The sequence below is a fragment of the Melospiza georgiana genome, chromosome 25 (assembly GCF_028018845.1).
Source record: "Melospiza georgiana isolate bMelGeo1 chromosome 25, bMelGeo1.pri, whole genome shotgun sequence".
NCBI lineage: Eukaryota > Metazoa > Chordata > Aves > Passeriformes > Passerellidae > Melospiza > Melospiza georgiana.
The window spans coordinates 4,800,077-4,815,097 of NC_080454.1; the positions used below are offsets into that span (position 1 = coordinate 4,800,077).

A 15,021-nucleotide genomic window follows, 5' to 3' on the forward strand; every position below is an offset into this window, starting at 1 on the left:
CTTGGCGATGGCCTGAGGCACACCTGTTAACCACAGCAACTCTTCTTATCTCCTTTTCCCCCTACATTGGTCAAATACATATTCATAATCATTATAGAAATTCAAACATTTCTTTTAACTTGTTTACATGTTCCAGGAATTCTTTAGGTTGGTTTGACCCCCAACTCGCCTTTTTAGAGTACGTGCAGGAATCGTGGATTGCTGTTTTGAGGGTTGTGTGTCACTCCCTCACAAGGGCCCCTGTTCTGTGGTTTCAGCAGGTGACAGTTATTGACAGTGGAAGGGTCAGTGGCAGGGGTGCTCATCACATCATTTCCTTAAATGTTGTCTGACCATGCAGATGGTTTTAGCAATTTTCACAAGTACTTGAAATGAACATTAGCTATTTCACAACTATCTCTGAGTTATTATTGTCAGTTACTTAGAAAAATAAAAGCATTAGTTATTATTTCACAACTACAGCTACTTCTGCAAAAGTTAACATTGTAACGGACAACATCTGGCATCCACTTTAATATTTTGCAAAAGCCAAAACTATAATGTATGTTTTTCACACTGTCCACAAACTTAAACATCATCCATAAATGATGTTCTGAGGATATGAGCTACACAGGGGCCAGGCACTGACCACAAAAACCTGACAAATTATACTATAGCAAAAGCAGTTAAAAGTGATTACAAACTGTGCTCTATCAAACTCGTTGGGATTAAGAATAATTTGCAGAAGTCAATACATAATAGCAAAAGCCAACACTACCCAGTTATTTATGACAAACCCAGGGCAGGTTTTTCCCTTGCATGGGGCACTTGGGCCTTCCCCGGGCCCCTTCCGCCCTCGTGCAGAGCCGGTGGCATTTTCCACAACACCCAGTTTGTAACCCAGAGCCGGGTGCAGCCGAGAAGGCTCCAAGCGCCTCCTTCCAGGCTGACTCTGCAGGGGCCGAGGCTGCTCTGGGCTCTGCCAGGGCTCTGCTGGGGCTCAGCTCTGGGCCAGGCTGGGCCCGCTCTCCCCTCACATTGCTCCGGGCAGCTGAGGCACAGCGGGAGAAGGAAGGGACACAGCAAGGCAGTTGAGGCTTAAGAGAGTTTTTATTCAAACAACTGCCATAACAAACAAGCTGTCCTAACTACCATAACAAACAGGCAATCCTAACTACCCTAACCAACTAGCAGTGCTAACTACCATAACCAACTAACAGTGCTAACTACCATAACTACCTAGTTGACCTAACTACTGTAACAAGAAGCTGCCCTCAAGTGCTTCATCTCCTCCGCTGCTCCCTCAGTTGCTTTGCTGCAGTGATCAGAGGTGTCAGGCTGGAGAGAGGCTTGGCAGATGATAAAAATGGGTGCTGCCCAAAGGATAGAAAGGAAAGAAATGAACTGTTACTTTCCAGAGTCAAGTTCCTCACAGGCTCTGTTGCAACAGGACAAAGGGAAATGGTTTGAAACTCAAGAGAGAGAAGCAGGCTGAGATTAGATCTAAGGAAGAGTTTTTTAACCAGGGGAGTGAGGAAACAGTGACAGAAGGTGCCCAGAGATGTGGGAGGTGCCTCCTCCCTGGAAACATCCAAGCTCAGGTCAGGCAGGGCTCTGGGCCCCCTGAGCTGCTTGAAGATGTCCCTGCTCGCTGTGGGGCACCAGGCCCAGATGAGCTTCAAAGGAGCCTGCCAAGCCACAGCAGGTGAGGATTCTGCTTGCTCTGCATGTGGAACGCAGCCAGACTGGAGACTGTCGGAGGGGGCCCCACAAGAAAACCCCTCCCTGGCGCTGCTGCTTCCCCTGCAGCCCCTGGCCCTCACCTGCAGCAGCTCCTGGGCAGCCCAGCGCCGCTCCTCGTCCGTCTCCAGGCTGCACTCGAGGAAGTCCCGCAGCAGAGCCGACAGGCGCCGGGGCTCCTGCAGCTGCGGGGTCCCGTTCTGCCGGATCAGAGCGCAAGCCTGCAGGGAAAGCAAACTCAGCGCTCTGCCAGCTCCCTTCACACCCACACGGGCTCACATCCACCCGGGGCCTCAGCCCCAGCTCCAGGGGCACTTTCCTCCCTGCCAGAGATGCTGCTCAGAGCTCATTTTGCTATGCCAACCAAAAAAACCAAACCCTGGGGATGCCACAGCAACATCCAAATGATCTCGCCTTGAGAGCCAGTTTCACCGGCTGACTTTGTTAGTAGGAACCTCCATCAGAAATAGCACATTTTGCTTCTTGAAATATGGACACCAGCTTTACAGGCCATTTTCCAGAGTCAGTGTGGTCTGCCTGTGTTATTTCAGAGGATTCTTACATCAAGTGCATCTCTGCAATGCCACTGACACTCAGGTAAATGCATTCCTGATGCCCCATCCCAGAAACTGCCAGGCAAGGAACAGGAGGTTTGTGATGCTGAAAGCTCAGGCTTGGTGACACAGAGAAAGTAGCTTGGACTAGGAAAGAAACATGTTAGACTATGGGGATGTTAAACAATCATCTTCATGTTTTCAACAAGTTTCCCAGTGATAAGAATCAGGGGGGAAAATCATCTCGCAAAACCTCTTTTAGAATCTCCTGCAGAAATCTTGTTAGGTTTGGGGAGGGGATGTGCGGCTGGTGTGCAGTTTTCTTGCAAGGTAACATTAGAGCTGATGCACTTGCTTCACATTTTCAGGTCATCCTCACAGCCAGATGAGCTGCAACAACATAAATCCCAAAGCAAATTGTTGCTAGAGATTGCAGAATCTTCGTCTGTGTGGAGGCATGAGTCTTCTGGGAATTCTTTTCCCCGTGTGCAGAAACCTCCAGCTGCTGCTCCCAGTGCAGGGTCCCCCTGTGCTCACAGGCCTCTGCAGCCACTGCAGAATTTGCCTCTTACCATGGCCGCCGATTCCTTGAAGTAAGGAGGTTCTCCTTCCACCATCTCGATGGTCACAATTCCAAAGGCCCAGATGTCCACCTTGGGGCCATAAGGAGATCTGGTCACAACTTCTGGGGCCATCCAGTGAGCAGTGCCCACCATGGAGCTGCACTGGTCCTGCTCAGGGCTGAGCTGAGCGCAGAGGCCAAAATCAGCTGAGGACAGAAACAAACCCTGTCAAAGGCAGCTGGAATGAAGAAACCAAGCACAAAGAAGGGCCATAGGCAAAGCAAAGGCACTGCTGGCACCCTGCTCCTCTCCTGAGCTCTCTGCAGGGGCAGCCGCTCTCAGCTGGCAGCAGAGGCCGGGCAGTGCCCCCAGCAGCCCTTGTGGGGCTCTGGCCCTCCCTGGGAAGCAGCCCCACACCCGCAGCCCGGGAGCGCCGTGCCTGGCCAGGAACACCCACCCAGCCTGACAGAGCCGTCCATGCTCAGGAGGATGTTGGAGCTCTTCAGATCCCTGTGGATCACCCGCTTGGAATGGAGGAAATCCAGGCCCTGCAGACACTGAGAGAGAACAATGTGGTAAATAGGTATGATTCATGCTGATAAAATTGAAACAGTAATCAATATTGATACAGTAATTAATATTTGGAAATAATAAAACAGTTAAAACTTGTAATGCCAAAGAAGAAAGGGAGAGGAGGGGGTCCACCCCCTCTCCTGGCAGATGTTCAAGGATAGGAGGAAAAAGCAAGAGATGACAGTTACTAAAAATTAAGAGAGAGAAGGGAAAATGTGGTTGGGTCCCAGGAAAATGCCCGCTATAAGAGATTTATTGCTTTGATGCTAAAATGTAGTAATATGTTAATTTTGGCTTACATTATACTGGCTTGGTGCGCATGTGTAACCCAAAGGTGAATTAAAGGACAAAGAGGAAGAGGAGAAGTCTTCATCCAAAACGACCCCCTAAGACGGGTGCGACCACCAAACCGAGTGGTGGAGCATGCGCGGTAAAGGTGGTGATGAGGGTGGAGGTAAAAATATGATGAATTGAAAATGAGAGGAGATGGCATTGACACATGACATATAAGGGGGGAATCTTCACTTGGCAAGTTCGCACGTGAGGTGGCAAGCATCCAAGAGCCCTGCACTCTGTACCTCGCGGTTATCTTTTGCTTATGGGCTATTATTTGAACCGAATGATCCGTTATTTTTAATCAAATTATATTGGTTATCTTTTCCTTATGCGCTATCATTTGAACCGAATGATCCCTTATTTTAAATCAAATTATATTTCTAAACTATTCAATTAAAATTGCTGCTATCTCAAATATTGTTTGGTTTTTTTTTTAATGATCAGATAATTGGGCAAACATAACAACAAGAAACACGAGCGCAAAAACCAATGGCCGGAATATATCACATATAAAAGGACGGTTCAGAATTGTGCCAGCAGCAGCTTTGCTGTGACAGGCCAGGAGTGCAGTGCACACAAGCTCCAGGCAAACGGTTCAAGGCAAAGCTGAGAACAGCAAATCAAATCCAAAACAGACAAAGAGTACCACAACAGCAGGAGAGAGAACAAGAACAGAGCAGAAGTGCAGTGATGCTGGCAGGCTGTTCACTGCAGAGGCTCTTTCTTCTCCAGCTCACTAAAACAACACAGAAACAAAGACCTGAGCATGGAGCCACTCCTGTTCTCACGCCCTGTTTGGAAGGACCATCGTGTCCGAGCCATGGAGTGACAAGCAGGATCCCTCACCTCCCGACTGACAGCTGCCATCTCTCCTTCAGCCATGCGTATCTGTCTGACAACATCCTGCAAAGTTCCTCCATCCATGTATTGCATCACCAGCCAGACATCTCCATCAACAAGGAAGCTGGAAGAGGAAAGCAATGGCATGGAAATGAAAGTGCAGAGCTCAATTCCCCCATGTAAAAGCCTGGAGTGGAGTTTTGTTTCCAGGTCACTTGTCAATGAGGACAGAATCAGATGGAGAGACATTCCTGCCAGGCAGGACATTCCCTGCAGAACAAGGCAACACAACTGCCAGGGTTATCCAGGGGAGGAGGCTGTGCAGCACTTGGGACAAAAGCAATCAGAAAACCTTTCAGAAAGTCCCTTCAGAAACAGGCAAGGCCAGTGAAAAATGGGCAAATGAGGCATTTTTGGAAACAAGAACCTGGTCTTCCTGGCATCTGTAGCAATGGAAAAGGGCTGGGAAGAAGAAGCCAAGGGAAATAATTTCTGCTGTGGTTCATCAGCACTTGTTAGAAGACACAGCAATCGGGGAGGAACTTGAAGGAAAAACCAAAGCAAAGCAACAAAAGCACATGGAGGGAGTGAACTGCCAGGCTGTTGTTTTGGGAAGATGTGGCTGTGTCAGGCATTTTACAAACAGGTTACAGACTCCAGATGCCAGGAAAGGTTGACACAGGGCCCGGGCACGGGATAAGAGCTGAAGCACTCACCTGTCCAGAAATTTGACAATGTTGGGGTTCTTCTTGTCCTTCAGGAGCAGGATCTCATTCACAGCTCGTTCCCTGTTCTGCCCTCTGAGACTCATTTTCTTGATGGCCACCTGAAGGGACATTACAGCCTTTAACTGCAGGAGTCTGTGGCAGGAGGCCACAGCAAACACGGAGCGAGACTTTGTAGAGCAACGGAGCCGGGCTGGGCCCAACTGCCTTGGGATGGGACACCAGAGCTCAGCAAGGGCCATTGCCACAGCCCATTGCTCTGCCAGCTGGAGGCTGTTTACAGGACACATGGCCAGAGACATTTGGCCTTGCAAGCTCTGCAGAAATGGTCCCTCAGCTGTCAGCCTCAAAGCTCTAACAACATTCTCTGCACCTACAGTCTTCTCAAATGGCCTCAACACTCTCATTATTATTAATATTCAAACACATGTTGCAAGCAGGAGGTAATTCTGGTTCTGTAAAAACAGATCAAAACAGCCAGGACGCCTTTAGCAATTCTCTGGGATTTGGTCATGATTTCAGATCCAACTGCTCTGTTTGGGATTGCACAACAAAGCAAACACACACATCCATGGCTCAGGTGATCCCTGTCACAGGCTGTCACTGACACCAGACCCAAACACAACTGCAGGATTTAGCAGAGAGCTTTGCTTTGACATCCATCTTCTCATTTCTCTCCCTCTCCCTCTGTGAACAGCTGAAGTAGGACTAAAACCCCAAACTGAGCCCAAGTAGGAGCTCTCCCTAATTAGGCCTTGAGGTTCCCTTTGAAGATAAAAGGCAGGATGGAAAAACTGCTAAATTATGTTCCTGTCTGAGGCTAGGATGAAGATAAACTGGACCTCAGTCTCCAGTAGCTGATGCATTCACACTTTTAGATATGAAGACCAAGCCAGGGCGTCCTTCACTGACAGACACCGCTGCCCTCCTTCCATTCCTATGGCACTTGAGAAGGACCAAGTCTGTCCCAGCTGTGCTCTGCAGGCTGACACTGCTCTGCCTTCAGAGGAGCAGTCTGGGCAGGAAAGCTCTGCTGGCCCTCAGAGCTGCAGCCACAGCTCCCAGCAGAGGGGAAAGCCCTGCAGAGCTGCCAGCCGTGCTGGGCGTGTTGGCACTGACCTCTCCTCCAGTGGCCCTGTCGAGTCCTTTGTAAACGGTTCCGAAAGCCCTGGAGACAAAAGAGCAGAGAAGAAAGAAGCAGCGCTTTAGGCCCTGGCAGTGAAAGCCAGCCCAGACACGAGATCTCTGCTGCCTGCAGCGTTCACAAACACCTGGGTGCATCGACCCTTCCAACAGCAGCACAGCAGCCACCAGCCCTCTGCCATGCAAGGTGTGCAAGAGGAAACTGAGACCCAACACGAAGGAACTGGGCTGGAGCAAATCCCAAATGTCCAGGCTGAATTGCTTTAGCTCAAAACCTGAGGTGAGAAATGGGTGTCTAAAGAAGTGGAAAAGAATGCATTTCATCCTTTTCCATTTCCTGCCTAAGACCTGCAGGATCCACAAGGGCCCTGCCATCAGGCAGGCAATGCATTTTACCCCAGAGTGCATCAACTCTGTGTCTGTTACTGAATGTATGGGGTCTGCTACCTGTGCTAGAGTAGAGCACTTATTAGTTCATCTCTGGTTTTTGTTGATAAACCATTAGGTTGATAATCCTGACCAGTGGATATTTTTTGAAGCAAAATATTTGAAAGAAATATTCTTGAGAACTGTTTTCTGACAGTCACCAGATGGTGAGTTGCTCTTTTAGGCAATCCAGTTCCAGTGACAGAAGATCTTCCAGGTCCTGCTCCTTGCTGCAGGCAGGACACTGCCAGCCTCAGGGGCCTTTGACGGTGCCTTCTGACCACAGTTATCAATTCTGATCAGGACTGAGAGACAGCAGGATGGTAGCCCAGTGTCTCAAGGTGCTTTGGGCTCTCCTGACCTCTCACTTGATCCTGCACCAGCACAACACCCAGCCTTGCTTGTGCAGAAGCAGCTGCCGTGCACTTACCCTTGGCCAATCTGCTCCACTTCCAGGTATTCCTGGCCAGGTTCCGCCTCGCTCACGGTGTTCCCTGAAAGAAAAAACGTGGAAGACGCTCCCTCCCAGAGTGAGACCCCACCTTGCAGCAGAGCCAGAAGCAGCCCCACTCCCTGGGGCCGTGAGCCCCTTGGTGTCAGCTGGGGAAGGACAATAAATGGCTCTGTGACATTCAGCTGCAGAGCAACCCTGGGTGCAGCTGATGCCCAGACACACACACAGCACCTGCTCGGGGACCCAGGAACAGAGCAGACGTACTCAGCTGCATCAGGCACCACTCCCCTCTCCCCTCTGGCTGCAGGGCTGTGCTGCTGTCAGAATGTTCAGCCCAGGATCCCACAGCGGAGGGAGCTTCATTGTCCTCTTCCCAAGCAGAGGGAGGTTCTCCAGCCTCTTCCCAAAATGCTGCAGCTTCTCCATCCTCTTCCCAAAATTCTGCAGCTTCTCCATCATCTTTCCAAGCCAGGGGATCTTTGCTGTCCACTTCCCATGCTGGGAGATGTTCACTCTCCTCTTCCCAAGACAGAGGATGTCCTCCATCCTGTGGGAGGAGGATGGGAGATGGGAGATGTCCTTCATCCTCATCCCACTCCGGGAGATGTCCTTCATGCTCATCCCACTCCGGAAGATGTCCTTTGTCCTCATCCCACACTGGGAGATGTCCTCCATCCTCATCCCACTCCGGAAGATGTCCTCCATCCTCATTCCACACTGGGAGATGTCCTCCATCCTCATCCCACTCCGGAAGATGTCCTCCATCCTCATTCCACACCGAGACATGTCCTCCATCCTCATTCCACACCAGGACATGTCCTCCATCCTCATCCCACTCCGGAAGATGTCCTCCAATCTCATCGCACACTGCGAATTGTCCGTTGTCCTCGTCCCACTCCATGGGAGCTTGGCCATTCTGGTCCCACACCAGGGCACATCCACCGTCCTCGTCCCACGCCGGGAGATGTCCCCTGTCCTTGTCCCATCCCGCGGGAGCCTCGCCGTTGCATTCCCACACTGCGGGATGTTCACCCTCGTCTCCCAGAGCAGCGGGAAGTTCACTGTCATCTCCCAGCACTGAGGGAAGTTCACCATCGGCCCCCAGAGCAGCGGGAAGCTCACTGCTGTCTTCCTCCTCTTTGGCCTCCTCTTTGGAAGCAGAGGGAGCCCCAGGAGGTGCTGGTGCTGCTTTTGTGCCCTGTGGACAGATGGCAGCGTGAGGGACGGGAAGTTCTGTCTCAGTTATCACCTTATTTATCCTCAGCTGGACATCCAGCTGCACTAAGCAGAAATTGGGTTCAGAGCTGTTCCAACTAACAATTGGCTAAAGTCAACATTGCCACTTATTGTTGGGAATTCAATATTCCACCATGGCTATAGCCAGCAAGCAATCTTCTGCCTGCAAAACCAGACTTGCAGCTCTTCAAAAGCTCTTCAGCAGAAAAGGAGAAAACTGATGGGAATTCCTTTGCTGCTGCTGCTGCAAAGACACTGACAGGAACTTTGCTTCAGCCTCCCAGGCTGGCACTCGGCTGCCACAGGCTGAGCTCACAATTTGCTGCACAATTCCAAACACCAAAGGTTCCTTTCCCACTCACCGAAGGAGGAGCTGCTCGGAATGTAGACATGAGGTGCCCTGCAATGGGAGAGGGAACATGAACCAGATGCTGTTAGGAGAAAAACTGCCTGTAGTGGGAAATGCCATGGAGCAAGGCAAACCCGAGAGAGCATTCTGATTTCACAGCATCCCTCCAGGAGCCACAGTCCCTTCCCACAGCAAGCAAGAGAACAGCACAAAATACTGGGCTGGGTCAGCTCTTGCCTGGAGCAGCAAAGGGAGGGAGTTCCATGCTCTGCTGGCACAGACTCCCTGCTTGAGGGAACAGAACCCCCCAGGGCTCATTGCAGATGCTGTGCACGCCCTGCTGGCTGCAGACACCCCCTTTTCCAGCTGCAGCTGCGGGCAGGAGCTCTCCCAAAGCAATGGTGTCTTCATGGCAATTTGGTTCCAAAGTCAACACAGCTCCAGAGGAAGAACAGAAAGCACACAGCAAGGCCAAAGCCACAGATGCTGCACCGAGGGAAAACCTCGACTTACGTGCCAAGTGGGTTAAAAAATACCCCGAATAAGCCACAGAGTACAGAGTGCAAACTGCAGCAGCCACGTGCTGCATCATTTTGGCTGCGCTGCACACGTCTGCAGCCTGTAGCCCTGCAAGCACAGAAGGACACCCATCAGGGCTGGGCTGGCTGCTGAGAATGCCTCGGGCAGGAGGATCCTCCGGCAACGAGCCCAGAGCCACTCTGGGCACTGAGGCCTCCGTGTCCCACAGCAACGGGAACACCACGGGGACGTGGCGCTGTTCCTGTGACATCCCAGCAGCAGCTCACGCAGAAACCGCCTGGAAGGTTCTCCTGTGTCACAAAGGAGCACAAAGAACCCTCCCAGGGCACAGCCTATGGCCCAAAGGGTGCAAGAGGAACTCGGAAAATGCAGCAAACAAGGACACCCCATAGCCCAGCCTGAACACTGAGGAGGAACAAGGACGCACCAAACCAAAGGAAACATTACCTTTAGTCACTGATACTTCTGACTAAAAGCAGCAAGCCTTGTTCCATCTGGGATCTTTGTTCTAGTTCTAAAAACAAGCAAGGTTCTTCACTCTAAATACACAGAAGGCAAGAACTGGGGAGGAGGTGGGGTTAGGAAGGAGGAGGAGGGAGAGAGGAAAAGGAGGAGCAGGAAGAGGAGGAGCAGGAGCAGGAACAGGAGGAACAGGAGGTTCCTGTGCCCCCTGTGGCCGCGGCTGCGGGACCATCGCCCCCAGCACGTCCTGAAGGTGAGCGGGGAGGGGGAGCCCGTCTCAAATCTATTGGGGGTCCCTGTGAAGGTTTTATATTGGGGTGTGTTTGGAGCTCACAGATTGTGGAATTGACCCCAACTATCATCTGGTGTCCCTGGGAGGTTTTTTCTCTGTGTGTGTAGGTTTGGATCTTGCAGGAGCCCAAAGCTGAGCCCCTTGGGGGATCTTTGGGGGCCCACGTGGCCATTGCCCAGTATGGGCAGGGGAGGACATTGGTCCTGGGGACCCCCGGGAGAGCAGAGGAGGGGAACCCCTGGGACCCCCAGATTGGGGAGAGCAGAGAGGGGCGATCCCAGAGCTGGGGGACCCCGGCAGAGTGGAAAGGGGGGGGGCCTGGAGAGGAGGAACCCCTGGGATCCCTGGGATCTGTAAGTAGAGCATCAGGGCAGAAGGGAATCCATGGATCCCCAAAAGCCCCTGGATCATCCCTAAGCAGGATGTTGGAGAATGGGGAACCCCTGGAACCATTGGGCTGAGTCTTGATATTGTGGAGATTTTCATGGACACAAGACTCCTGCTGAGTTCCAGACATGGAATTGTGCAGAAGGAGCCTCTACTCTAAGGTGCTCCCATCTTGGTTTCCCCCAAAGCAGGATTTGTCATTCCCAAGCTGTGGTCAGATGGAGGAGGAGGAAAAGCCCTGGAGATCCCACACGTGGAGGGGCTGCAAACCCAGCCCAGGGAGGTGTGAGGAGGAAAGAGCCCCTCTGATCCAGGAAGGCAGCCGGAGATCCAGCCAGAGCTCAGAGCTGCCCAGTCCTACCTGCCTCGTGTCAGTCTGTTGATGAAGAGGCCTCTTACATCTCTACTTGTCTGTCACAGCGGTTAAGGACGGGCAAGAGGGGTCTTCTCTTGGAGGAGGGACCACCCCGAAGCTCAAAGCAGCCAGGCCGAGAGGTGGGGACGACTCCAGAGCTATTGTGCAAAAAGGGCAGGGTGCCCTGCGAGCTCAGTGTAACATATAGCAAACAACACCTGTGGAAAAACAGTAAGCTAGCAGTACTTTCAGGCCTCAGGCACATGACATTCCCCCCCACTGGTTCAGCAAACAGGGGTTTTAATTTTTCCCTGGTCGCTCTTCATGACAGTCGTGAGGCAGATGAAGGATATTTCGGACAGATTCTCACAGAAGTCTTTGTTATTTTTCTCGAAGTTCATGAATTTAGCAGGACCTTGGCTGAGCAGCAGTCTGTGTCATCAATTAATAACATTTTCTGAAACTGATGGCTTCTCCTTTCGCTTCTTTATGTACAAGTCCCTGGCTCTATCTCTGAGCAGATTCACAGCATCTGTTTGTAAAGACACTTTCCTCTTCTTCCTTTCATGGGGGTCCCCCGTTTGTGGGACATCCCCCCTGGAGCAGGGTGTCCCGCCTTGCTGCAGCTCCACCCCTCAGGCAGTGCTCAGCCAATCAGAGCACGCGGCGCTGATGACTCAGTAGTTGCCAGGCAGACCCGCGGCTCTCAGCGTTCCCCATCTGCGCTCCCGCTCGGCCCCAGCGCCCTCCTCGAGGGGAATTTGGGGAGGTGGGAGTGCGGCAGCGCCAAGGCCGGGCCCCTCCGCGCTGTCCCGGCGGGAGCGGCTGCAGTGGGGACCGAGCGCGGGCGGGAGCGGCCGAGAGCCCAGCGCTGCCCCAGCCCGAGCTGCCCCAGCTCCATCCCTGCCCCTGCCGTGGGATGCTGTGCGTTTGGGGGAAAGAGGGAGCCGGCAGTGGGTGCTGGGCCTGGGGCAGGAGGAGAAGGGAAGGAGAAGCAGGGTTGAGGAACAAAAAGGTCAAACGATGCACGTGGGAGGAGAAGGTTGGATTGTGCAGGAGAAGAAGGAATAGCAGGAGGAAGAGGAGTGTGAGGAAGAGTAGGGACACAGGAGGAAGAGGAGGAGCAGAAATAGGAGGCACCACAAGGTTCCACCTCTCCCTGTGTCTGCAGCCTCCTCTCCAGCCCCAGGAGCGTTGCCCCTCCCCCCAACTCCCCTCCCCCCCCCATGCAGCCCTCCGGGGAAGGCGGATCCACGATTTTCATGGGGGTGAATCTCGGTGTTTCTGAGATTTATTGGGGTAAATATTGGTACTTTGGTGTTTTGTGGAGGCTGAATCTGAATGTTTTGGAGGGGGTTCTGGCTGAATCTTCATGTTTGGCAGCTATTGATCTGTGTCTTGATGCTTGTAGGATTTTTGTGCTGAATCTTGGTGTTTTAGCAGTTTTTACAGACACAAGATGCCCAATGACTTCCTGAGATGAACTCCGGCAAGGAGGAGCCCCCAGCCCAAGGCGCTCTCATTTTGTTTTTCTCCCAAACCAGGATTTTTCATTCCCAAGCTGTGGCCAGATGGAGGAGGAGGAAAATTCCTGGAGATGCCAGACAAGAAGGGGCTGCAAGGAGGAAAGACCTCCCCCTGTCCCAGGAAGGCGGCCAGAGATCCAGCCAGGGCTCAGAGCTGGTGGAGAAGCCTCATGGCAGGGAGAAGCCCCACAAGTTCTTGGAATGTGGGACGGGCTTCAGCCACAGCTCCGACCTGAGCAAACACCATAGGATCCACACTGCGGAAAAGCCCTATGAGTGTAGGGAATGTGGGAAATGCTTCAGCCACAGCTCCAACCTGAGGAAACACCAGACAATCCACAGTGGGGAAAACCGCTTTGAGTGTGGGTAATGTGGTCACCTCTTCAGGACGGTCTCTGGTCTAATCCAGCACCAGGTGATCCGCACTGGCGAACGGCCTTATGAGTGCTTGTAGTGTGGGAAGAGTTTTGGGTGGAGCTATGCCCTGAGAAGCCACCACTGGTGCCTCCAGACTGGGGAGAGGCCCTACAAGTGTTCTGAGTGTGGGAAGAGGTTTCAGTCCAGCTCCAATCTCCTCATACATCAGCAGATTCACACAGAAGAGAGGCCCTTCCGCTGCCCCAACTGCGGGAAAGGCTTCAAGTGCAACTCCACCCTCACCCTGCACCGGCGCATCCGCACCGGGGAGAGGCCCTACGAGTGTGGGGAGTGTGGGAAGAGCTTCTCCAGCAGCTCTGGCTTGACCCAACACCAATGGAGGCGCCACTGAGGGAAGCCCTGTGAGTGCCCCAAGTGTGGGAAGAGCTTTGTGTGCTGCTCCAGCTCCATCCGCCATGAGAGGATCCGCGTTGGATGATCCCCACTGACCCCCATTGGGCAGAGCCCTGGTGATCCGTGGTCCAGGTGGTCCATGTTTGGAAGATATTGGCTGGGAGGCTGCACATCTTCCTGGCTCCCATGGGCGCCTGGATGAACACAGGGGCAGGAACATCCATTGGGACACAGATCAACAATGGGAATTCCTTGGGGACAGTGTGTTGTGGTGTGCTGTATTGTCCCATTTTGGCCTTCCAGGTCACTTTCCCAGGTGTGCCTATACTCTCTCCCTTCCCCCTTACCCCCATGCTGAGTGAGTCCTGTCACTCAGACTTAACATTCCAGCAAGGCGTCGTGTGGTTGGTCAAGTTTAAAGGATGCCCCTATGCCCAGAGGTCATTGGCCTGTCTGGGTGTCATCTTCCCCTGAGACCCTGCCCCTCTCACCTGGTTGGTGGCTCACCTGTACCTCCCCTCCCCCTATCCCTGAGCTTAAAAGGTGGATCAGACCATGCGGTTCAGTTCTGTTGGAGCAGTTGCTCATGTTCAGACCTCTGTAACCATGGAATAAACCTCTGGACATTAAACCCTCCAGCAGAATCCATCTCCTTTTTCTCTTCACCATCGCCTGAAGCTATCCCTCCTGAGGTAACGGGGTCCCTTACAAGCCTGGACTTGTTCAGTGCCCAGCTGCAACCACCAGCAAGCCAAGGTATCTCTGGGGTGATACACCGCAGTTGCTGCCTTTGGCCCAGCAGCGAGGGTCAGACTGGCCCAGGCACAATCTAACTGGTAATATTGGGAGCCTTTTTTTCCAATAACAGTGGATTTGTTGGCTTTCAGTCCCAGAAAATCTTTTGTGTTCAGTCATATTTTCTGGTGGCATCAAGGAATACTGAATGGTCTGGGAGGTTGTTAAGTAATATGGAGGGGGAGCGGCACTGGAGACAAAAACCCCTCACCCCGATGTCCATGTTGCAACAGGGCTTATTTTTTTCCCAAGCCCTCTCTTATGAAGGGCATTGAAAGATCCCATCTGGATGCCCTCATTGGTTTGAACTCCACACCCCTTTGGGTCCTGGCCAGCGAGATGCCGCAGCCTTGGGAGATATGTGATTGGGGGAGGCCCTTGTCCATCATGGTAATATCTCACCCTTTTTGTCTTTATAAAGTTTTGTGAAGTGCTCTCTGTCATCCATCTGCAAGGGCCCTTTGCAAACAGGGTAACAGAAAACAGCATGGATCTAATTTGCAGTGGAGCTGCAGCATTCACTTCCAGGACCTGTTAGGGAGGAACTCAGGCTACAGGCATAATGCTTATTCGAATTACAACTTATCTCTGCAAGCAGAAAGCTATTTAACCCTTAACCCATTTAACCCTTAGAGAAAAACCCAACTATTAAAAAACAAGCTGTAACCCAGTTATCGCTTGGAGAAAAACCCAACTCCCAGAAAACAATCTGTAAACAGAAAAACAGTTTATAAACATGAGAAAAAATTTGTAAGCAAATCAAGTCCTTATATGAACTGTGCATGAGGTAGGTGATCATTTGTGATCTACTGTTGAGGCGACATCAGAATGCCATCTCTGATTTTCAGGGTCCATTGAAATGTATTTTAGGCAGCTGAATATCATAGGGTTATTGTACTGTTGTATTATTTATTGTAAAACATGAGAACATGATATTACTTAAAATTCAGTGTGGGGGTGTACTTTCACCCCAAC

The 15,021-nt window shown here is 51.9% G+C and overlaps 1 protein-coding gene across 1 annotated transcript; it reads right to left on the reverse strand.

Moving 5' to 3' along the window:
• Nucleotides 1-1,154: 1,154 nt before the first annotated feature.
• Nucleotides 1,155-13,308, reverse strand: LOC131093394 (serine/threonine-protein kinase PAK 3-like). The gene is given in 12 exon segments (XM_058040546.1): nucleotides 1,155-1,352; nucleotides 1,803-1,940; nucleotides 2,846-3,042; nucleotides 3,294-3,393; nucleotides 4,592-4,709; nucleotides 5,302-5,411; nucleotides 6,430-6,478; nucleotides 7,310-7,373; nucleotides 7,565-7,870; nucleotides 8,150-8,536; nucleotides 10,777-10,904; nucleotides 13,268-13,308. Coding segments are annotated over 12 exon segments (1,728 nt in total). The 3' UTR covers nucleotides 1,155-1,262.
• Nucleotides 13,309-15,021: the final 1,713 nt, after the last annotated feature.